At 40.5% G+C, this 25,955-nt stretch overlaps 1 protein-coding gene across 1 annotated transcript in view; it reads left to right on the plus strand.

Annotated features, from left to right (window-relative positions):
* The window catches only part of MYO1D (myosin ID), a 360,182-nt gene that overhangs the window by 241,913 nt on the left and 92,314 nt on the right, over positions 1–25,955 (plus strand). The window contains 1 exon segment of the mRNA NM_001075838.2: positions 13,889–14,043. Coding sequence (NP_001069306.1) covers positions 13,889–14,043 — 155 coding nt within the window.

Consider the following 25,955-nt stretch of genomic DNA (forward strand, 5'->3'; position numbering starts at 1 on the left):
GTTCATAGAGGAATAAGATGAGCTTCCCTGGTGACTCAGATGGTAAAAAATCCACCTGCAGTGCAAGACACCAGGGTTCAGTCCCTGGGTGGGAAAGATCCCCTGGTGAAAGGACTGGCTACCCACTCCACTATTCTTGGGATTCCCTCATGGCTCAGACAGTAAAGAATCTGCCTGCAATGCAGGAGACCCAGATTCAATCCCTGGGTCAGGAAGATCCCTTGGAGGAGAAAATGGCAAAACCCACTCCAGTATTCTTGCCTGGAGAACTCCATGGACAGAGGAGCCTGGCAGGCTACAGTCCGTGGGGTCGCAAAGAATTGGACACGAATAAGCAACTAACACTTTCATAGGGTGATAAACTCTTATTTATCCCAAATAGTACGTTATTTCCATGACAAATCAGTATCATTAAGATCTCTGATTTATAGCTAGTTGGGCAAAGGAGAGGGGGAAGAGAGGAGAAAGAAAGGAAGGAAGAGGGAAGGAAAGAAAGAGGTAAAGGGAGAGAAAAAAGGAAAACTGGGAGAACAGAGAGCAGAGACACAAAAGCAAGGAATAAAGTCACCAGGCATCCTGCAAAAAGCCAGAGCATCTGTCTCCCAAGCCTCTGAAAGGAAAACAGAATGAACAGAATGTTCTCCATCATTGAGCAGCCAAATCAATTTGTTAATTGAGATCAAAAGAGCATAAATATTATAACTCTGCAGTCAAACCAAAGAACTGAAGTAGAGAATAGTTAAATCCCAAAGGCCAAGTGTGTGTATCACCACACAGAAAATACCTGAAGCAGTGAAATGACCAGCACAATTTTATGAAAGCCCTTTGTGTGTTAATCACATCCCTGATGGGGGTGAGAGGATCCCAGGTTAATGCAGTCCCTTAGAGGTGTATGTAGAGAGCAGTAACTACAGAAAAGAGATACCCCCACTCAAAAAGACTTGGAGTAGCTGCTTTCCAGGAGTAAGTCTGGAAGAGAAGGTCCCAGAGTGAATACTAGTGCATTCTCCTCCCTGGTCAGACCAGGATGGTTTTTAAAGGAGTTGGTCACCATTTAAAAGATTAACTTTTTTCAAATAAATGCATATTTAGAGGGTTGACATTTAGAAAACGCAAGTTTTATGGAATTGTGATATGTTTTAGAATCATAATGTTAAAAAGATGAATGGCAGATTAATGGAGAATCATAAATGTTAAAAAGATGAATGGCAGATTAATGGAATAGAAAAGGAAGAATATTGTTTTTAAAAAAAGATTAATTTGTTTCAAAGTCACAAAGTGCTTGTGGCCCATTCCATTATCAGAGATTTTGTCATAAAGTGTCAGAGCCTTTTCTCGTGATTCCCACAGTCTCCAGAAGTCTGCAACTTCTAGAAATTATTGTTTGGGATTCTGGTGTTTATAGGCTGCATTTTGAGGCCCCACAGTTTTCCGTGACAAAGCTTGTATGCCCACATATAGGTGCAGAAAGGGAGATAAAGATGGAATATGAAGCAAGAGAGACAGCAAGCATAATTCAGAACGATCCATGCATCCCAGTGTTGGCTGTAGCACTGTTTACAATAGCCAAGACATGGAAGCACCCTGAACGTCCACTGACAGGTGAATGGACAGAGATGTGGTGCATATAGACAGTGGGTTACTACTACACAGCCATAAAACGGAGTGAAATGATATCATCTGCAGCAACACAGAGAGACCTAGAGATCGTCATACTGAATGAAGTAAGTCAGAGAGAGAAAAACAAATATCATGTGCTGTTCCTTATATATGGAATCTTAAAAATAGTAGAAATGAACGTATTATCTACAGAACAGAAATAGTCACAGATGTAGAAAACAAACTTATGGGTTACCAGGGGATGGGGCCGGGGAGGGATAAATTGGGAGACTGGGATTAACATATACACACTTCCATGTGTAAAACAGATACCTAATAAAGCCCTACTGTATAGCACAGGAAACTCTTTTCAGTACTCTGTAACGACCTATATGGGACAAGAATTTTTAACAGAGTGGATATATGTTTAAAGAAAAAAAGATAAAAAGATGATAGGTGGTTATCTTGGACTTTGAGGGATTATTAACCCTGTTCCTGTTCTTATCCTACAAAGCGAGGCTGAACCTAATCCAACAACTGTGGGTTTATAGCCTCAACATAATTTTTTTAATTATTGAAAACTGGAGATTGGAAACCAAAGATTATCAGTCTATTAAAAGAAATCAAATGAAGTCAAATTCTCTTGCAAGGAATCTTACTAAATAAGTAGAATATTGTTGTTTAGTCACTAAGTCGTGTCCAACTCTTTGTAACTCCATAGACTGTAGCCTGCCAGGCTGCTCTGTCCCTGGGATCTTCCAAGCAAGACTACTGGTGTGGGTTGCCATTTCCTTCTCCAGTGGATCTTCCCTACCCAGGAATTGAACCCACATCTCTTGCATTGGAGATGGATTCTTTACCACTGAGCCACCTGGGAAGCCCATTAAGTAGAATATATAGGCCACCAAATATAGTTTAAATTCCAAACCATCTATTTCAAGCAGTTTGAATAAACCTATATTCTATTATTGTATTTTAATTAGTTCCTTTAAGATTACCATTATAGCATTTGCCTGGTTTGTCACCTTCAAAGATTAACTATTTTCTTTATAAAATTCTCACAATCCTAAAGGTACAATTCATGAAAACAGAGAAAAGATGAAGGGAAAGTTCTGTATTTTGTGAGTTTGTTCTTAGTACAGTGGCTCTCTGGCTTTCTAGGTCTAAGTAATGAGCTAATCTTTTTAGCTCTCAAAAGCTAAGTAAGTCAATTTGACTTACAAATATAGAACTAAGTCTTTAAAAAGAACATTCAGAGGAAACTCTCTGGCATGATGGAAATATTCTCTCTCTTGATTTGGATGTCAAAAATCATCTACCTAAACACTTAAACATCTGTGAATTTTACTGCTCCTAATTTTACTGTAAAAACCTCAATTTTTAAAAATAGTATTTGATGGGTCAAGATGTATGGAGTGTTTTGGTGTGAATAGAATCATATATTTTCATTTCCAGTTAATTATTTTCTTACCTGTTGTTTATAAAAGTAGTAAAAACAACAAAAAAAATAGACAGTATCTATTAACATAGCCTCTGTCATTTAAAAATTCTATTTAAAGATCCAGCCAAGGTCTCTAGGATTGGTCATTATGCTTGGTTTTAGCCTGATAATACTTTTCTACAAGTGAAAGTGAAAGTCGCTCAGTCATGTCCAACTCTGCAACCCCATGGACTATATAGTCCATGGATTCTCCAGGACAGAATACTGGAGTGGGTTGCCATTCCTTCTCCAGGAGATCTTCCCAACCCAGGGATCGAACTCAGGTCTCCTGCATTGCAGGTGAATTCTGTACTGTCTGAGCCATCAGGGAAGTCCAAGAACACTGGAGTGAGTAGCCTACCCCTTCTCCATCTGATCTTCCCAACCCAGCAATCAAACCAGGGTCTCCTGCATTGCAGGAGATTCTTTACCAGCTGAGTACAAGGGAGGAAGTATATTCTCTCCTTTATCCACAATGCTCTGCTGCCGAAGATTACTGTTGGGTTAGAAAAAAACTTAAAACTAATATTGTAGTGGGACTTCCCTGGTGGTCCAGTAAGAATCCACCTTCCAATGCAGAAACAAGGGTTCAATCCCTGGCTGGAGAAGTAAGGTCCCGCATGCCGCAACTAAGACCCAATACAGCCAAATAAATAAATAAGTATTTTTTAAACTAATATTGTAGTGATGATATGATAATAAGTACAGTAAGTCAGGCAGAGAAGCAGAAATATCCAATGACATTGCTTATATGTGGAATCTAAAAAAGAAATGATACAAATGAACTTACAACATGAAAAGAGATTTGCAGACTTAGAGAACTGAACTTATGGTTGCAGGGATGGGGAAGGATCGGGGAAGGGATAGTTAGGGAGTTTGGGATCAACATATACAAACTGCTGTTTTTAAAATGGATAACCAACAAGGACCTACTGTGTAGTACAGGGAACTCTGCTCAGTGTTGTGTGGCAGCCTGGATGGGAGGGGAGTTTAGCAGAGAACAGATAGATACATCTATATGTATGGCTGAGTCCCTTTGCTGTTCACCTGAAACTGTCCACACCATTGTCTGTTAATTGGCTATATCCCAATACAAAACAAAAAGTTTTTTTTTTTTAATTTTTAAGTACATTCTAGTATATACTGTAAAGAGAAATACTGTTTTATCTATCAAGGAGTATTGTAAAATAAAAACAATAGAAGGACAAAACTTCATACTTGCCTAAAGAGAAAGCTGTCAGGCAAGGAGATAATTCTAGTGGGAAAAGCACTCAGATAACACATAGATGTGACCTATGAATAAGCTGAGCAGTGTGGGTGCATTTTTTATTAGTGAACCATCCTTACACTGTTGGCTATATGCCCTTTTGGTCATGGTGTATTATCCTGCTGAAATCAGTTTGTTAATTCTTTCAGATATTTGCATCTGTCCTTATGAGATTGGTCTCTGGGGGTGTGTGTGTGAAAGAGATATTCCTCAAGTTTTGCTGCCAGGATTAAGTAAAATGAGTCGGGATGGTGTCTGTCCATTTCTGTTCTAGAGGATTTTCCACAGCATAGGAATTACCTGGGGCGTGGTTTGCCTGTCCCATCATCTGTGCCCAATAATGTTTAGGAGAATGTTTTTATGACAACATAAAACAATTTCCCCTAGTTATGAATTGATTCTGATTATTTCACCTTTCTTTGAGTCAATTTTTATAATTTATATTTTCCTATAAAAGCGTGCATTTCACAAACTAATTTATTAACAGAAAATTATAAATGTCATTCTCATAATTTCTAAAAACAACACATCCTTTCTTAAATCCCTTTCTCATTCCTCATGTTAGATATTTGTGTTTTTGCCTTGTTTTATTCCTGACTAGACCTTGCCATGGGTTTGGTGGTTTAACGGTCTGTTCAAAGAACCAACTCTTGGGTTTATCATCTATATTGTTTTTCTCATGCATCAGTTTCTGCTTTTATCGTCACTAATTTTTACTTTGGTTTTTTTAGTCCTTTATCTAGGTTTTTAAATCTAGATTTAAAATTAAATAGATAGATTTTAATCTATCTATTTAATTTGGGTTTTACTCTATCTATTTAATTTGGGTTTCCCTGATAGCTCAGTCGGTAAAGAATCTGCCTGTCGTGCAGGAGACCTGGGTTTGAGCCCTGGATCAGGAAGATCCCCTGGAGAAGGGAATTGGAACCCACTCCAGTGTTCTTGTCTGGAGAATTCCATGGACATGTAGTCACAAAGAAAGAGTCGGACACAACAGAGCTACTAACACTTTCACTACTTCCACTTTGGTATTTAATTTACTTCCTTTTTCTTGTTTAATAACAAAAGTATTTAAGGCAGTGTGTTTTCTTTTGAATGTAGCTTTGACTGCATCCATGAATACTAATGTAAAATTCTCTTTTTCATTAATTTCTTTATTGTCTATAACTGCAATTATCATCTCTAATCCAGCCTAAAGAGATACTTTAAAAAAAATAATTCTCAATGATAAGGTTGTTTTACTGTTAACCTTTATATAATTTTCTAGTTTTATGTCACTGTGATTAGGGCCAGTGCGTATCCTACTTTTTGTAACTGGGAAGAGGAGTGTTACTTTTGGCCCAATTCATAATCAGTGCAGTTCAGTCGCTCAATCGTGTCTGACTCTTTGCCACCCCATGGACTGCAACATGCCAGGCCTCCCTTCTAAATGCTCTGGGGACCACGATAAATGTGTATAAGATTTTCATGTAACTACAAAATCAAATCTGTTGATTATTCAGACGGTCTCCACACTCATTTGCTTTTTGACTACTAGAACTGCCAAGCACCAGGTCACCCACGGACATCGCGATTTTGTCCATTTCTTTTGCGTGAGAACAGTTTTTGCTTCGTTTCAGTACCATGTTATTCAGTCGCATGAAGATGATCGTTTTCATTTTTTATTACATTTTTGTCAATATAAAAGAAACAAGTCTTGTGGGTTTTGCCTTGGATTTTGCTTTGCCTATTATTCCTATTCCCATCCTCACTTTCTTCCTGGCACGTCTTTGTCCATCCTTTCATTTATCTTTCTGTGTCTTTTTGTTTTAGATGCATCTAAACATCTATACTCTGTTATAAATGGAGTATAGTTAAATTTTGTCTTTGACCTAATCTGTGAGCCATCTTCATCCCATAAAGGAGTTATATCCCATTTCTTATAAAAAATGACAGTATTTTGGCTTTTTAAATTTGTGTTATTCAAGCACTTTCCATTTTTAATACTTCCCTGCTATTTCCTTCTTCTTGTCTAGTTGTTGTTGTTCGAGTTTTATTGATTCTTTTTTTACTAATGATTGGAAAGTTATACATTCTTTTTGCTTATCTGGTTGTGTTCACTATTTGATTATCCATACGGAAGAGAGTCTGGGAGACTTGAGTTAGATGACCATCAGAGATTGTATCTGCCCTGCTCAAACCTTTAAAACCAAAGAGGAGGAAGGTTTAGATTTATCACAGCGTAGAGATCCCCTGGATTATGAGAAATAAGAAGGCAGCTAGTAGAGGGGGAGCCTTGATAAGGAGTTTCACTTTTGTTTAGAGAACTTATTTGTGTGTTTTGGGTGCCTAGAGATCTCTAAGGTAAAATCCCTTCTCTAACTGATGTAATTGCATACAGTACCTTCCCTTGGCATGATACTCCTGTAGTTTTTCAGATTTGGCTGGCATATCTTCTCTTAGAGTGGAAAGACCCTCAAAGGCAGAGGGGTTTTGTTTATTTATCTTTTTTGCATGCCCGAGTTGCTCCTATTAGAGAAGGCAATGGCACCCGACTCCAGTACTCTTGCCCGGAAAATCCCATGGATGGAGGAGCCTGGTGAGCTGCAGTCCATGGGGTCTCTAAGAGTCGGACATGACTGAGCAACTTCCCTTTCACTTTTCACTTTCATGCATTGGAGAAGGAAATGGCAATCCACTCCGGTGTTCTCGCCTGGAGAATCCCAGGGACAGGGAAGCCTGGTGGGCTGCCATCAATGGGGTCACACAGGGTCGGACACGACTGAAGTGACTTAGCAGCAGCAGCAGCAGCACGAACTTATGAGGCAAACAGAGCATCTAGTAGAATCCTTATTTTGCAGAAAAGGAAAGAGTTGCGCTCCAAATTAAATGATTTTCTCAAGCTCACATGGCTAAACGGAGATGACACCCAGGTCATCCTTTACTCCGCTGCTTTCCCCCACCTACCATCCTGTCTCCCAGAACAAAAGAGATGTCCTGGATGCTGTTTGTCTTGCCTTGATGACAACAGGGACTTAATCTTTCATTATTTGTGCAGCAGAGGAAAGTAGGTGCCGTTTGCCCTATTTTCTGCTGAGACTCTGGCACCGCCGTAAGCCCTGAGCACACACGAGGAATTCCTATGCTCGGTGAAGTCATACAGACAGGGAGGAATAGGGAAGGGCAAGAAGGGAAGCCCACCCCCTGAGGTGGGAAGGTGGCTCAGAAAACCATCAGAGACGCCTCTGCTCTGGCCCAGCAGCATCCAGAAGGGACCCTCTCCCTGGATGGTTTCAGCATTCACAGCTGCACAGCAGTCCCTTTCCCCAAACCCCTGCAGTTAATGTTGCTGGGATGTGCCAGCGAAGTTAGTGCTATTAGATTTCTCATTTTATTAGGCTTTAATCAAGCTCTCCTGTGAAGTGCTCCATCAATTCTAGTTTGCATTTTTGCATATAAAATAATCAAAGGAGAGTGAAGCGTCGTAGACACAGCATGTTTTTTTAATGAAAATGATATTTTTAATTTAGTCATATAAAAACCATCTGGAAAAAAATAAAAATAAAAATCATCTTGGGGTGGGGAAGGGAAGAATTGGGAGTTTGGGATTAGCAGATGCAAAGTAATATATATAGGATGGGTAAACAACAAGCTTCTCCTGTATAGCACAGGGAACTTGATTCAATATCCTGTGATAAACCTTAATGGAAAAGAAATGAAAACATATATATATGTATATATATATATATAAAACAAAGAAAGTGAAAGTCACTTAGTCATGTCCAACTCTTTTCAACCCCGTGGACTATACAGTCAGTCCATGGAATTCTCCAAGCCAAAATACTGGAGTGGGTAGCCTTTTCCTTCTCCAGGGGATCTTCCGAACCCAGGAATCGAACCGAGGTCTCCCATATTGCAGGCGGATTCTTTACCAGCTGAGCCACAGGGAAGCCCATGTATAACTGAGTCACTTTGCTGTACAGCAGAAATTAACACTACACTGTAAATCAACTATACTTCAATAAAATATTTTTTAAAGAACTTTCTAAAAATCCAGTGTAGGGACTTCCCTGTGGTCCAGTGGGTTAAACCTCTACACTTCCATGCAGGACAGAGGGTGAGTTCAACCCCTGGTCGAAAAACTAAGATTCCCACATGCCATGTAGTGCAGCCAATAAATTAACAAAATAAAACTATTTTATTTAAAAAAATGTACACCAAACAAAAAATCATCTGGATGTTATACATCTAAGTGAGAGAGAGATTTATATATTCTCTTACACAGGCCTTAAAAAACCCATGATCCAAGAGGGAGGAAGTTATAGGTATCAGATCAGATCAGATCAGATCAGTTGCTCAGTCGTGTCTGACTCTTTGCGACCGCATGAATCGCAGCACGCCACGCCTCCCTGTCCATCACCAACTCCCGGAGTTCACCCAGACTCACATCCATCGGGTCAGTGATGCCATCCAGCCATCTCATCCTCTGTCGTCCCCTTCTCCTCCTGCCCCCAATCCCTCCCAGCATCAGAGTCTTTTCCAATGAGTCAACTCCTCACATGAGGTGGCCAAAGTACTGGAGTTTCAGCTTTAGCATCATTCATTCCAAAGAAATCCCAGGGCTGATCTCCTTCAGAATGGACTGGCTGGACCTCCTTGCAGTCCAAGGGACTCTCAAGAGTCTTCTCCAACGCCACAGTTCAAAACCATCAATTCTTCAGCGCTCAGCCTTCTTCACAGTCCAACTCTCACACCCATACATGACCACAGGAAAAACCATAGCCTTGACTAGACGGTTAGTGGCTATCAAGGAGCTTCCCAGGTGGCTCAGTGGTAAAGAATGGTGAAGTGGTAAAGAATACCCATGGTTAATTCATGTTGATGTATGACAGAAATCAAACCAGTATTGTAAACCAATCATCAATCAATTAAAAATAAATAAGTATTTTTTTAAAAGCCCATGATCTGTGTAGGTTGTGAAAGGATTCCCAATTACTTGAATATTTTCCCCTCTCTCATTTGAGTACCAACCCCGGCATTCTTTAAAACCAACCTAAAAACTCCCTTCCTCTGAAAATTTATTTCCATGACATTTAGGGATACTTATTTTTACAGCTCATGTTCATTTGTGCATGATATTTGGAAAAGTCTACTGTGATAGAACATGGATCTGGGTCAGTCCACAAGCTTGTGTTCCAGTTTCAAGGTCTGCAAATCAGCTCACTTCTTTGAGCCTCAGTTTTCTTATCTGTAAAATATGGGCATGAGACTAAATGGTCTTCCAAGTGTATGAACTGTTAAAAGATCTTCAGTTGTTGGGTATTTGTCTCTTCCACTCATCCAGCTGGGTCATGAATCCCCGCAGAAGAGAAAAGCATACCTTCTTCATCTCTGGCACTTTCGTCCCCACCCCTAGGCTGCCTGGCACTCTGCATTGCCCCCAGTGGATATCCTGTCAATGCTGATTGCCAGACCAACCGACAGCACCTGTGGTAGCCAGGAGGTGGCACTTTGGTGTTTTCTGCAGTCAGAGAACAAACCACAGAGTGAGAGATCACTCAGGTACCTGCTTTATTGACCAAAGTAGATCTAGTGATCAAAACAACCAAGGAGCTATATCTTCTAAATTTGCGTATAATAAATAAAATTTGGTAGTGGTGATGGTATTCAGGTCTATGGGTCTTCATACATGCATAGATTTCTGGAACTAGCACCACAATGAAGATGCAGTCATCTCATTACCCCCCAAAACTCCTTGTGTCAGACTCCACCTGACTCCAAACCCTGACAGCTCTATTCCAGAATATCTCATGAATTGAGTCATCCACTAATGTAACCTTTGAGACTGGATGCTTTCTCTCACCATAATGCCTTTGAAAGCAAGCCTTGGTGTTGCATATCCATGATTTGTATTATTAACTCATTCCTTTTTATCGCTGAATAGCATTCTATCATATAGCTGTATCACAGTTTGTTTATTCACCTGTTGATGGATATTCTGGTTGTTTCCAGTTGGGAGCACTTATGAATACAACTGCTTTAAACACTCATGACTGAGACCAGGTGACTCAGTGGGTAAAGAATCTTCCTGCGGTACAGGAGATGCAGGCAGCGTGGGTTCGATCCCTGGGTTGGGAAGATCCCCTGGAGGAGGGCATGGCAACCCACTCCAGTATTCTTGCCTGGAGAATCCCATGCACAGAGGAGCCTGGCAGGCTGTAGTCTGTAGTGTTGCACAGAGCCTGATAACGACTGAAGCAATGAGCACGCACATGTGCAAACATTCATGTGTGAGTTTTCGTGTGAACACAAATTGTGCTTTTTTTTTTGGCTGCACTAGGTCTTCGTTGCTTTTTGTGCAGGCTTTCTCCAGTTGCCGTGAGTGGGGATTACTCTTCCTTGCAGTACGTGGGCTTCTCATTGCAGTGGCTTCTCTTGTGGAGCATGGGCTTTAGGCACATGGGAGTTGTGGCTCGTGAGCTCAGGGGTTGTGGCGCACAGGCTTAGCTGCTCCGCGGCATGTGGGATCTTCCTGGACCAAGGATCGAACCCATGTCTCTTGTATTGGTGAAAGTGAAAGTCACTCAGTCATGTCCGACTCTTTGCGACCCTATGGGCTATACAGTCCATGGTATTCTCCCGGCCAGAATACTGGAGTGGGTAGCCTTTCCCTTCTCCAGGGGATCTTCCCAATTCAGGAATCGAACTGAGGTCTCCTGCATTGCAGGTGGATTCTTTACTGGCTGAGCCACAAGGGAAGCCCAAGAATACTGGAGTGGATAGCCTATCCCTTCTCCAGCAGATCTTCCTGACCCAGGAATCAAACTGGGGTCTCCTGCATTGCAGGTGGATACTTTACCAACTGAGCTATCAGGGAGATTCTTATCCACTGCGCCACCAAGGAAGTCCGAACATAAGTTTTTATTTCCCTGGGCTAAATGCCCGGGACTGAGATTTCTAGATCATGTGGTAATTCTGTGACACTGTCTTCCCAGTGACTGTACCGTTTTACATTCCTCCCAACAATGTGTGAGAGTTCCTCTGATTGTCCTACAGTCTCACCAGCATTTAGTCTTAATCACTTTTGCTGTTCATCTTCCTCTTTGTTTTGTTTTGATTTCAGCCATTCTGACAGGCTTGTGATGATATCTTGTTGCAGTTTAATTCCCATTTCCCTAATGGCTAGTCATGTTGACCATCTTTGCATGGACTTATTTGGGGAAGTGACTACAGATCTTTTGCTCATTTTAAGTTGATTTGTTTGCTCTCTCATTGTTGAATTTTAAGAGTTCTTTATTCTGGACATAGGTCCTTTATCAGATCTGTCTCTGCAGATATTTTTCCCCAGTCTGCATGCTGTCTTTTCATTCTCCCATCAGTGTCTTTCTTAGAGCAGAGTTGTAAATTTTATGCAGTTTTTTTTCTTTGTTGGGTTGTGCTTTTCGTGTCATTCCTAAGAAATCTTTGCCCAGTCCAAGGTCACAGAGATTTTCTCCTGTGTTTTCTTCTACAAGTTTTACGGTTTTACATTTTACATTTAGATCAATGGCCCAATTTGAATTACTTTTTCATGAAGTGTGAAATTTAGGTCAATGTTTATTTCTTTTGGCATGTGGGTGTTCAAATCCCGAGAAATGCTGAGTTACCCAAATGCTCAAATGATCCTTTCTCCATTGAACTGCCTTTGCATTTTTGTGAAAAATCAATCAGTCGTATTTATGTGGGACTATATCTTATTCTCCATTCTGTTCCCACTGATCTATGTTTTTATTCCTTTGACAGTCTTCTTGACGATTACCTTTCTTGATTACTGTTATTTTATAGTAAGAAAATCAGCTACTATGAGTCCTCCAACTTTTTTTTTTTTTCAAATGGCTTTTGCTATTCTAGTTTCTTTGCCTTTCCATATATATTTTAGAATCAGCTTGTTGATATCTACCAAAAATTCTGCTGGAATTTTGGTCAGAATTGCGTTAAATCTATAGATTGATTTGAGGAAAATTGACAGTATCCAACCATATTGAGTTTTTCAACCTAAAACACATTATTTCTCTCCATGTATTTATATTTTCTTTTATTCCTGTCATCAGCATTTTTGTTTGACTTCTTTCATCAACCTTTCATAATTCTCAGCTTACAGATCCTACACACATTTTGTTAGATTTATGTCCAAGTATTTTTGGTTTGGGAGTTGTGGATGGTTTTGGTTTTAAATTTCTGTTTCCAGTTTTTCATTGCTGGTATATAGAAATATTTTTGTCTGTTGCCCTGGTATTTGTGACCTTGCCAAACCCATATATTAGTCCTAAGACCTATTTTGTAAATTCCTTGGGACTTTCTACATAGACGATCATGTCATCTGAAAATAAAGCCATTTGTTTCGTCTGTTTTAATTTGTATGCCTTTTAATTTGTTTAAACCTGCCTTGGTACACTGGCTAGGGCTTCCAGTATGAAAGTGCCCAGCAGCAGTAAGAGCAGAAATCCTGACACTGCTCCTGATCTTTGGGAAAAGCATTCAGTCTCGCACCACTTAGCATGATGTCCGCTGTGGCATTTTGGAAGATGTCGTTTTCAGGTTGAATTCTCTTCTAATCCTTTTTGCTGAGAGATTTATTTCATGAATGGATGTTGAATTTTGTCAAATGCTTTTTCTGCGTCAGTTGACATAATCATGTGGCTTTATTTTTTATTCTGTTGCTATGAGGGATTATATTGATTGATATTTTTAATACAAAACCAGCTATGCGTTTCTTAGATTAACTCCGCTCGGTCATGATGTGTCATTGTTCTCATGTAGTTTGGGATTTGATTTGCTGATATTTTGTTGGCCAGTCTAATAAGTCCATGTTCATGAAAGATATTGGATACTGGTTTTTAGTTTTCTTATATTGCTTTTGTCAATTTTTGGTTTCAGGACAATGCTCATAAAATGAGTTATAAAGTGTTCCTTTTCTTCCATTTTCTAGAAGAGATGTAGAGAATGGATGTTATTTCTTCTTTAAATATTTGGTAGGATTTACCAATGCAATCATCTGAGCCTGAAGTTTCTTTTTTGAAAGGTTTTTAACTACAAATTTAACTTCTGTAATAGATAAAGTAAGCTTCAGGTTATCTGTTTCTTCTTGGGTGAGTTTTAGTAGTTTGTGGCTTGCAAGGAATGGTTTGGTTTTGTCTAAGTTGTTCAATTTTATGCATAAGGTTGTTGTAGATATTCCTTTTTTATCCTTTTAATGTCTATGTGGTCTGTAGTAATAGCCCCTCTTCCATTCCTGATATGGGTCATTAGGTCTTTTCTCTTTTATTCTTTCAAATTAGAGATTTAGCAATTTCACCTATCTCTTGAAAGAATCAACTCTTTATTTCATTGGTTTTACACTATTTTCTACTTTAAATTTCATTAATTTCTGTTCTTATCTTTATTATTTCCTTTCATCTGCTTATTTCATAAAACTTGGTAAAGATTAACATCACCAGTATTACTGAGTAAAACCACTACAAACTGTTTAAATTCATTATTTTGAGAGCCATCCTAACAGTTTTCTGTGCTATATTTCTTTGCAGTTGACCGGTCTAAGTGTCTCCAATGGAAAGGACCAACTTGTAGTGTTCCATACAAAAGACAACAAAGACCTAATTGTCTGTCTCTTCAGCAAACAGCCAACCCACGAAAGTCGAATCGGAGAACTGGTTGGAGTCCTGGTGAATCATTTCAAGAGGTAAAGTTTGGTTTTTGCTTAACGAAGGCAAGTTTAAAATAGATGAAATCTTTCATCATAATTCTCACTGAACTTGTTTCATGCCAGTTTTAGCATATTGAGTTATTTTCCTTCTTAAGGACAACTTAAATCATCTGTTTCGCGGAAGGCGAAATTAGCATCCCAGCTTAGTTCAAGATTAGGAATGATCCTCTGCTTTTCCAGCCTCCAGCTGAACCAACAGTCAGAGATTTCCCCAATGGCGATTTCTTCACTGCCAATCCAAACGTAATTAAATCCAAAAGACAGAAAACTTACTTTACATTCTTAGTATCACAGCTTCTCATTTATCCCGAGTATAATCAATTCAAGTATCTGCTGTGAATATAAACAAATTAGAAGGCAGGTGTAGGATGACTTGTGGGTCCACAAAGACTAAAGGAATTCTAAGAAGCAATTACCTGTGCAAAAACATGGAGTCATGAGGGAATGCGGTATTGTCAGAGAACTTCATAGTAAACCTCGCTGATGCCTAGTGTGATTGTGTATGTCTATGGAGTGAACAGTGATGTGAGAAGGAAAAACAGGCAACAGATCCTGATGGTGATGGTGTTCAGTGAGCGGATAACTCTAAGTAGAGGATTTTTGCCTGGTTATTTATTGGAGTTGTTTTAGAGGTGGAGTTCTTTCTCTAAACAAAGGCATATTTAGTATCTGACGTTCACACATGTAATTCTATGGTGTTCCTTTTTGCTAACAAATGCATGGAGAATAATTTTAGAAGTGAGCTGCAGAGGCCATTTATTTTATGCTCTAGACCAAAACAGATCTTTCAATATCTTACATAATTAAATGCTTTCAAATGGTATAAGTGAAATGATGTTGAGTGGTCACCTGGTGGAAAATAAGAATCTGACTGAGGAATTACCAAAAGATAACAATAAATATATAGGCCTTTGAAAAATTTCCTCCTATCTGCCAAATAAAGCTAAGAGAACTACTGAAGGGTTTAGAATGTAAGAGAAAGACATGGAGAAGTCATCTCTACAGTAAAGTCTATAACTCAAATAAGCAGGTCCATTTCCTCTTAATACGTAGTTGTAGCGAAAGATGGATAGTCAAAAGGGATTTTACTTTGTTACCTTTCATTTGGATGCCTGTACTACTAAATGGTTTTTGCCTGGGACATTTAAGTATTTTTGCTCAATCTGAGTCCTTGTTTCTTAATTTCTCACTCCTGTTAAATGCCTCTACACATGGTGGAAATATGTGAATCTAGTTGTGGAATCCATCAATGACTTCCTTGTCCTAGCATATTGTCTAAGATACCTTTCTCTCTTTAATATATGTAAGAATTTAAATGTCTTTAAAATGTATAAATGGAGGGAAGGGAAGGCTGTCAAGCTACTTGGATTTTTTAATTATTCCATGTGTATTTTTTATTGAAGTATATTGATTTACAGTGTCTCATGTATAGATTTACAACAAAGAGATTCAGGTATACATGCATATAGACCTATTTTTTTAAGATTCTTTTCCTTTATAGGTTATTACAAAATACTGAGTATAGTTCCCTGTGCTATACAGTAGGTCCTTGTTGGTTGTCTGTTTTATATACAACATGTATATCAATTAATCCCAAACTTCAAATTTGTCCCTCCTTTACCTGCTTTCCTCTTTGATAATGTAAGTTTGTTTCCTGTGTCTATAAATCTGTTTTGTAAATAAGTTCGTTTGCATCATATTTTAGATTCCACGTACAAGTGACAGCATATTGGTATTTGTCTTTATCTGACTTACTTCACTCAGTATGTTAATCTTTAGGTCCGTCCATGTTGCAGCAAATTGAGTTATTTCATTCTTTTCGTGGCTGAGTAGTATTCCATTGGGTATATATAGCACATCTTTATCCATTCATCTGTTGATGGACATTTAGGTTGCTTCCACATCTTGGCTGTTGTAAATAGTGTTTCTGTGAACATTGCAGCATATGTATCTTTTCAAACTGTTGTTTTCTCCAGATATATACCCAGGAGAGGGTTTGCAAGATCATATGGTAGCTCTGTGTTTAGTGTTTTAAGGAACTTCCATTCTGTTCTCCATAGTGGCTATACCAATTTACATTCCCACCAGTAGTGTAGGAGGGTTCCATTCTCTCCACACCCTCTCTACCATTTATTATTGGTACACTTTTTAATGATGGCCATTCTGATCCATGTGAGGTCATACCTCACTGTAGTTTTGACCTGCATTTCTTTTATAATTAGCAATACTGAGCATCTTATGTGCCTTTTGGCCATCTGTATGTCTTCTTTGTAGAAATGCTTTTTTTAGACCTTCTGCCCATTTTTTTTTCTTCTGCCCATTTTTTGATTGGGTTTTATATATATATATTGACCTGTATGAGCTCTTTTTGTCTTTTTTTTTTTTTTTGATGTCCTTATCCTGTGTTTCTAATTCTGTGAATTAAGAATTAAAGTACAAATGAGAGGGGGGAAAATCCTTCTGTCTGTCCCTAGAAAATTCATGCTTGGAAATTTTGATTTAGAACTATAGTTAATTTGCTATTGGCTTCTTGAGAAAAGGTTAATTTGATTTTTTTTTTCCTAGCTGTTTTTCTGTATTGTCAAGTATCAGAGCATTGTTGTAACTTTGAAAATCATATTGTATTTTATAAGCATAATGATATGGCATGTAATCTTTCTTGTCCCTGGGTTAATTTTGTAAATCCAAAGACGATAAGAAATTAACTCCAAACCAGTACTTTATCTTTAAGAGAATTTCCTTCAAGTGCATTCTAAGAAGTTCTCTAGTTAAAAGTTGGGAAGAAAAGACCCAAAATAACAAAACATACCATTGATAGACTGAATCTGAACAGGAGTCAGTGTCTTTAAAACTTTTAAAGAGAGAGGATTAGGGCTTAAAGTCCATGAACAAAATGCTAGCCACGTATCAGAACAAGGGATTAGGAAAGGGACTCCCTGAGTTCAGGAGATAGAGACAAGAGTCTGGGAAGATCAAGGCAACTGAATTTTTCAGGACAGATTGCCAAAGAGGGAAGAAGAGCACAGAGAGGGAATGCTAGAGATCTGTGTAGGATCCCCCTCAAGTTCCAAATAAGTCTTAAAAGCAAGACCCAAAGGGATCAGCTGCCACTGAGTAGTTTAACTATGTCCTAGAACAGAGCTCATGAATGTTTATAGCAATGCACAAGTATCCACCTCCAACAAGGCAGAATTCACAATGTCTGACATCTAATCAAAAATTACTAGGCATACAAATAGGCAGGACAGTGCAATCCAGTACAAGGGGAAAACCATTATCCAATGGAAACCAATCCGCAACTGACAAAGGTGTAAGAATTAGCAGATACAGACATGAAAGCAGTTATTATAACTAAATTTCAGGTGTTCAAAAGTTAACTAAAGACATGGAAAATATTTTTTAAAAAAAGGTTCAAATCAAACTTGTAGATGAAAAATACATTGATGTATGAAATATTTCATGATTAAAAACAAAGACAAAAATGATGAAGCTTATGGCTTTCTCCTCTACCTAATGAATTTCTCATGACCATCTTCTCTCACAAATTGAAGCCAGCCCTTTCCTGGCATTTCTCCCCATACTAATCTGAAACTGAATCCAACTAAATATAAATTAGCCTTACTCTCACCTCCTTCAGTCTTTCCTTAACCTGGACCCATTATTTCTGCCTCTGCAAGAACTCACCCACACATTTCACATTTTCTAAAACATTTGAAGGCAGTCTTTTAATGAAGTATATTCTGAGGTGTGACATTTACAATATTTAACAACCAGCATGGCTCAGAAACCATTCAGCACAGACGCCCTTCAGAAACACCTGATCCAGCCATACCAGCGAGTCCTGGCTACATTCCACAGACCAGAAATTATACCAAAGAAGAAAAGAAGGGGGCCTGAAGTCAAGTATGTTTAGGATTCCCTGATGAAGTTAAATAGGTTTCTTTACTGCAGTACTTCCCAGAGCTTTTTATTAATAATAGGCTTTGTTCATTTTAAATACAGACAATTAAAAAATTGTGTTACACACACACACACAATTAATGTATGTGCTAAGTCGCTTCAGTCATGTCTGACTCTTTTTCGACCCCATGGACTGTAGCCTGCCAGGCTCCTCTGTCCATGGGATTCTGCAGGCAAGAATACTGGAGTGGGTTGCCATTTCTTACTCCAACAATTATGTATATTATAAGCCATATCTAGAAAGACATTCAGGAAATGAGTAATTCTGTTTGTCTCTGGAGAGGGGAGATGGGGTACCAGGAGAAAGAGGTATGGGAGGGAGATTTATTTATTTTTCATTATAAACCTTTTGCAACAAATACATGTATTACTTATCTAAGTTTTTTTCATTTAAATAATAAAACATGCTACTTTTTAGGTATATTACAGAAGGCCCTAAATTCATGGTTATTTTCCTTTTCTGTTTAGAAAAGTAGAAAAGAACAAAAGAGCTTTCTGAGCAAATGGTTTCTCTCATGGCATTGAATATGTTGAAATAAATGCAAATAAAAGCTCCTAGGAAACTACTGTTTCGTGGGTCCGATTGTGTAGGTCACATGACGCTGAGGTGAGGTTTCTTTGTCTCTGGTGTTTGTACCAGTGGTTTCCCAGGCCGGTTTGCTTTGCAGAGGTGATGAAAGTGGCTGACCTGACTTTTGGTTTGTATCTCATGCTCAGCAGTGACTACCTGCTGGTAGTAAGCTTTTCTGCCCACTAGTAAACAGATGGCCTCACGTTGGCTGCCCTAACTACAGAGTCACCAGAAACTCTGCAATATTAAGCTGTCAAAGGACCCATCTGCCCTAAGCAGCTGTCCAGGCATTTGCCTGTCTGGATGCTGGAAACCTCAGTATAACCCCAGTCTTAGGCACAGAAACTTCTTATTTTCCCCATTCTATTTCTGTGGATGCAAGCCAGGAGTCAGTGCCATCTGCGTCTTGTTTTTCATAAGCAGTCTCTTTAATATCTGCATGTGGGTTCTTTAGTTGTGGCACAGGAACTCTTAGTTGCAGGATGTGGGATCGAGTTCCCCTGCCAGGGATTGAACCTGGGCCCCCTGCGTTGGGAGCACGGAGTCTTAGCCATTGGACTATCAGGGAAGTCCCTCGCTTACGTTCTTTTTAACCCACACTTGAACTATGGGTAGAATCAGACTAATAAGCAGGCCATTGGCTATGGCCACGGGAGCAGGGGGAGACGAGGCCTCCTGAGCAGAGGTGAAGGGGAGGGGCAAGGCCAGCTCACAAAGCCCTCTGCTCCTGGCCCTGTCTGTCCTGTGCTTCCAGTGCTCACCCCTTCCTGCTCCTCCTCATTCCCCACGCTCCTCCGCCCCTGAGCCCGGATACCCGTGTTCCTGGCTCTTAATCTGTATTCCCAAACTGCTTTCCTTGAATGCCTGGCTACTAATCAGAGTAGTTTATATTCCTACTAAAAATATGTAAGTAAAAGAAAGATCCCATGGACTGTAGCCCTCCAGGCTCCTCTGTCCATGAGATTCTCCAGGCAAGAATACTGGAGTGGGTTGCTGTTCCCTTCTCCAGGGGATCTTCCTGACCAAGGGATCAAACCTAGGTCTCCTTCTTTGCAGACAGATTCTTTACCATCTGAGCCATCAGCGGAGCCGATAAAAGAAAGACAGTTGAAAATAATGTAGATAGACAACTATAGTCATCCCTCAGAATCCAGGGGGCATTGGCTCAAAGACCCTCTGGCGGAAAATCCACAGATGCTCAAGTCCTGTAGTCCACCCTTAGCATCTACAGTTCTGTATCCATTAATTCAACCAGCTGTGGAATTGTGTGTTCCTCATTAGAAATGACCCTGGTGCTGGGAAAGATTGAAGGCAAGAGGAAAAGGGGGCAACAATTTGAGATGATTAGATAGCACCACCAACTCAATGGACATGAATTTGAGCAAACTCTGGGAGATAGTGGAGGACAGAGGAGGCTGGCATGCTATAGTCCATGGGGTCTCAAACACTTAGACACAACTTAGCAATTGAACAACAACAACAAATAGTATTTACTGAAAAAAAAAATCCATATACATAAGTAGACCTGGGAAGTTCAAACCTGTGTTGTTCAAGAGTCAGCTAAAGAGAAGATTTGTTGATTAAATTATGGTCCATCTCCTGAACAGAGTATTGGGGCCATTTAAAATGATAATTATTGGGACTTCCCTGGTGGCCCAGTCGTTAAGACTCTGCACTTCCAGTACAGAGGGCATGGGTTCCATCCCTGGTCAGAGAACTCGAATCCCACAAGCTGTACCACATGATGGAGCAAAAAAGAAAAAAATGATAATTATCAAAGTCCTCTGATTCACGGTGATGGAAAAGTGAGTGACCACCACTCGCCCACCTTTGCTTTCCAATAGAGATACGTATACATGAAAACATAGAAAGAGATGTCACTGGCCTTACTAGTACTGGAAACCAGAAACATTGCTCAGCCAGATGCCTGCTCAGAGGCCCATCCTTCACACCTGCTCACATGTCAGCTATCAGGCCTTCTCTGCCATCCTGTAGAGAAGAGCAGTTCACCCACCACAGTGCCCCCTGACTCCTCCCCTGCTGTTTCCCCCGTGGCTTTCATGTCCATCTGACATTCTATCTTTAGTTGTTTATTTATTGTATATATTCCAACTAGAATACAAGCCCAAGTCAGCACTGCAGTTTCCCTAATGTTCAGAACATTCCTGGCACTCAGAAGACTCCCAGGAGATAACTGGTGAAAACAGAGGCTGACTGCTATCCCCCTTGGGCCAAAGGATACTTCTAGTCCTTTCCCCCCACTCTACATCTTGTCCACCAGAGGATGGTAACAGTCCTCCTTCTGTATGAAGGAAAGGAAGAGCCCTGACATTTTCCTTCCCCTTATGAACACCTCTCATCTTCTACCAGCTGCAGGATTATCACTCTGAGCAATGTAGTACATCTGGTTACAGAAGTGAATGGGTATTTCAAGATAGTAAATTAGCAACTAAAAGACCTATGGGCTGAAAGAGCCATGGGTATGTTGTATGCTGGGAGTTGCAGCTTTACATTTACTTTAAAATATATATATATAAGTAGTAATTTACTTATTTCTTAAAAAATAACTAGAAATAATTTCAAACTCTCCTTGTCAGTAAGCTGACAAGGAAGCAAGATATAGGGATTCCTGCTCAGATAGCAGCTTCATAATAAGTAAAAGACATCCACATCTAGCGGTTGTGTCCATAAGCTAGCTCTCCAGCTGAAAAACTGAAAAATGGGACTTCTCTGGTGGTCCAGTGGTTAAGAATCACCTGCGATTGTAAGGGACATACGTACGATCCCTGGTTCGGGAAGATTCCACATGCCGAGGAGCAACTAAGCCTGTGTGCCACAGCTCCTGAGCCCAAGCGCACCGAGCACCCTCGAGCCCATGCTCTGCAACAAGGGGGGCCGCCGCAATGAGACGCTCCCACACTGCAACTATAGAGTAGCCCCCACTTGTCACAACCAGAGAAAGCCCACCCAGAGCAACAAAGACCCACAGCAGCCAAAAACAAATAAATATTTTTTTAAAGCTGAAAAATGAATTCTAACTTCAAACAGGTGGACCATAAGAAAGACTCCAAAAAAATCCATATGCCCTTTTTGTGTAACACCAGAACTGTCTCCTTATTTATGAAAGTCAGTAGCAATGACACAGATATAGACGACAGCCTTAAAAGAAAAAGAAAAGTGTGTTTCCGAAAAGTATTATAACAGAAAATTCACATTATAGAAACTATAGCCTGAATAAAATTTAAGAAAGCAAGGATTCTGCATAAACAGACCAAAGATTGCATGACGGACTGAGATGAAGAGGGGCAAGCTGAGAAACAAAAGTGTCCAATTATTTGAATGGAATAAAAGATATCGAAAAATTTAAATGAAAATCCAGCAGTGACACAATTGGTATTGCAGAAAACAGAATCGGTATGAAAGAAAAGTTTAAGAAGGTCTCTTGGTTTACAGAGGAAGGATAGAGTAACAAAGAAGTTGACAGATATGGAAGACAGAGAACAAAAGGTTTACATTCAAATAATAGGTGTACTTGGAAAAGAGAAACACACTGAGCAAAACTAAGACTTGTTTTATTGATTTTAAGAATACATTTTTTTAAATTTTGGCCTCTCTGAAGTTGGGATGCGACTTAGCACTGGTGGATTCTTATAGTGGTAATGGGCAACATCTCAGGGATACACAAGGGTGCATCTTACAGGCAAGGCATCGTATATTCAGTAAAATGTGTTAGCTTAAAACATACTTGAAGAAAATCTTCCTGTGTCAGCATAACAAGATTGTCACCATGTCGGTGAGATGCCTATCTCAGGGGGCAGTCACTTTGACCAGAGAAGTGGGTCTTCTCAGAATATGAAAGTCTGCAGTAAGACCACGGGAAGAACCTCTTTTGGGACAGGGCAAGATAGAGCTGGGTGGGAACGTTTGGTGGTGAAATATATGAGGCCAACATTTCGCAAAAGAAGCAGAAAGTGACCCTGGGCAGAAGAAACAATGCAGCATCATTACTCATTGTGAAAACATAGAAACTGTAGAAGTCCATCAAAATAGACATGGTTAAACATATTATGGTATTTCCTTACAAAGAAATAGAATTTGCCATGAAAAAAATATAACAGTCTTTATCAGGGTTCCTTAAAGTGTGGGTCGCATCTGCACTGGAATACCTGGAAGTGCTTATTCAAAAGGGAAATCCCTGGGCCCCTTCTATCAGTAAATCCTAATTTCTAGGAATCTACACCCTTAGTGGGCTACCCAAGCAATTCCCATTGGTTTCATGAACTGACTTAGAAAATGGCCAGGATGAACACATGATATTTTCATATGGTCATTGTGACAAAGGTAGCATAAAAAAAAAAAAAAAAAAGCAAACCACTAAACCTTTGTGCTTGTAAAATGATTATTATCAAATCAGGTGCAACAATAGCATCCCCTCGTACCCCAGTGAAGAGAGGCAGGGTGAGGAATGGGCTGAGGTTCAGAGAGAGGAGTGAAGGAGGGTGGAGATGAGAAATGAGATGAGAATTGGCAGAACCAGCCTTCTATCTGCCACCTCTGCTTGCCCCAGGAAGAGCCATCCCTCACTCTAAGCAATGGTCTTTAGTGACCCTACAAAGTTTGCTGTTAAGACCTGCCTGCCCATTCCCAGATGGGATACCCCACCTGCAAGTAACAGGCCTCCAGGGAATGAACTGAACCCATTTCTATACAGTCCTGCCCATCTGCTGTACACAAAAGAACACAGAGCAAAGTCTTAAAAGCTTTTCAGCATGACTAAGGCAGGACCGAAATCAAACAGCATTAAGGTGCATCAGCTGCTGAGGACGGTGCACCATCCACCGACTTCCCATTTCTTCTCCCTGCACTGTGCCATCTGTCTTGAGAAGCAGCTGCCCTTGGACAAAAGCCCTCTCTGAAGACATGCAGGGTGCACAGTCATCCTCAGCCTTACCTGCTCTTATGACAGAGATTTACTGAAGACTTTTGTGCAGATCAAAGATACTTATTTGCTTTATGACATAACCATCTTTCCCTTTCATGTTGAAAGAGAAAATCCAAAAGTACTAGAAAACTGATCATCTTTTCAGCATCACTGCAGGGAGATATGGTACATTTAGGGTAATCGTATTACTTTTTTGAAGGCCCTTAAGCTTCCCCAGCAGCTCAGCAGTAAAGAATCCGCCTGCCAATGCAGGAGACATCGGTTCAATCCCTGGGTTTTGAGAAGATTCCCTGGAGGAGGAAATGGCAACCCACTCCAGTATTCGTGCCAGGGAAATCCCATGGACAGAGGAGACTGGCAGACTACAGTCCGTCTATAGGGTCGCGAAGAGTCTGATACAACTGAGCAACTGAGCACTTGCCCAGCCCTAAACGTTGCAATACGTGTTCACCTGGAGATTGTCCTGTGAACTTTTCGTGAATTCACACCCTGGTTTGTGCTGTTGGGATTTTTTCCTAAATTGTCAGATAGAATCTTCATGTGTTTATTTCAAGTCTTATCGACTGTATAGGAAGCATAACTACTTAACCAAGTGTTTTTTCATCTGAAACAAACACTGTTATATTTTCATCCCATCATTTAGCCTACATTCTCCATGCATTCACTGCAGGTCTGGCTGTGGGGGGTGGAAAGGATACAAAGATGGACCATGTGATCCTTTTCCTCAGATAGCTCTCGATCTCATGGGGAAGATGGGATGGTGTGCACACTCCATTGCCTGAGGCGAGCTGTGACAGGGCCAGGCCATGGAAGCGCAGGGGATGAACTGATCATCCAACTGGGTCTCCAAGGCTTGCTGGAGTTTTATCAGTTGGGATGGGGCAAGATTTTCCCCAGAGACGTGAACAGAATGTGCAAAAGCTTGGTGGAAAGAAGTAGCTGAAGTAGGACCCCAAGCTAATGAATTTGAACTTTATCATATAGGTTATAGGGAGGACATAAGTATTAAATTATATAATGCTGCGACTTTCTTGGTGGTCCAGTGGTTAAGTGATTCTTCTGCCTGTCCAGTGGTTAAGTGATTCTTCTGTCTGTCAGGGCAGGGGACACAGGTTCAGTCCCCGGTCTGGGAAGGTTCTGCAGGCTGAGGGGCAACTAAACCCATGTGCCATAACCACTGAAGCCCACGCGCCCTGGAACCTATGTTCTGCAACAAGAGAAGCCACTGCAGAGAGAAGCCTGTGCCCACAACGAAGGGTGGCCCCGACTCGCTGCAACTAGAGAAAGTCCAGCCTAAGCAACAAAGACCCAGAGCAGCCAAAAATAAATAAATTTTTAAAAATATTTATATATATATATATGTATATACAACACCAGTGAGTCAAAGCCTAATAACATGTTATCTCTCCTGTTAAATGACATTTCCATGTTAAATGACATCATCTTCCATGTTAAACATGCTCAGGATGGCAAAACAGTCGTCCACTTAAAAGGGAAATGGAAAACTGAAGACGCCAGTTGCTATACATCTGCGGCCCCCATATGCCAAAAAGAATGAATTAAATGGAGAAAGAACGAGTACGGTAGAGGGTAGAAAGACAAGTGCGACTCTCAGTAATAAAACTAGAAATTAAACGTCCTCAAAGGAGTAAGAGCCATGCCAAAATTCCTTAGCGTTTGTAATTTCCCTGCTGTTAATTTGGTTACCCAAAATATATAGTTATTAGCCAAAAAAAGATAATCCCTAAGATGAGAAGGACCTAGATTTTCACCCCCAGGAACAGCAAGGAAGTAAGAGGTTTACAGGAGCTTCGCTGCATTCTACAGCCGTTTTACAGGGAGAGAAGCTTCTCCAGGGATGGATGGCAGTAACACTGAACAGAGGGAGGAGGCGCTTGAGTTGAGGGGACATCGGCCGTTGGTCTGTCCAGCAGCCCCTTCTTCTGGAGCTCCCTGTCCCCTGTGTTTCATCTCCACGGCTCCCACCGGCGGCACCACATCCTCGCATCCCTGACCCCCTGGCAAAGATGAATAGTGCAGGGGTGGCACGTGGCCCGTGCTGCACCACTTCCCCCTTCCTGGAGATCGCTGGGCCTCAGTCCAGAGAAGACGCACAGGTCACTGCCTCTCCAGACACCCGGGGGCTGGGGCAGCCGCATTTCCAAAGGTGAAGAAAACCACGGCATGGCTGACCCACAGAGAAGCAGAGACCGCGGTAAAGGAGAATCCGATGGATCCGGGCCCATGTCGGCTGAAATGCAGCGCCAGCCTCCCTGTGACCTTCACACTGTATGACCTTGTTTGACACTAGATTGTGTATGATTTGAAGAAGGCTGATTTGTCAAAAATCAGTTCACTGTCACACATGTGGTTGACAGGACCATACTGTAGGTGCACTTGGAAATTGTTAGGCAG

The sequence above is a fragment of the Bos taurus genome, chromosome 19 (genome assembly GCF_002263795.3).
Source record: "Bos taurus isolate L1 Dominette 01449 registration number 42190680 breed Hereford chromosome 19, ARS-UCD2.0, whole genome shotgun sequence".
Lineage (NCBI taxonomy): Eukaryota > Metazoa > Chordata > Mammalia > Artiodactyla > Bovidae > Bos > Bos taurus.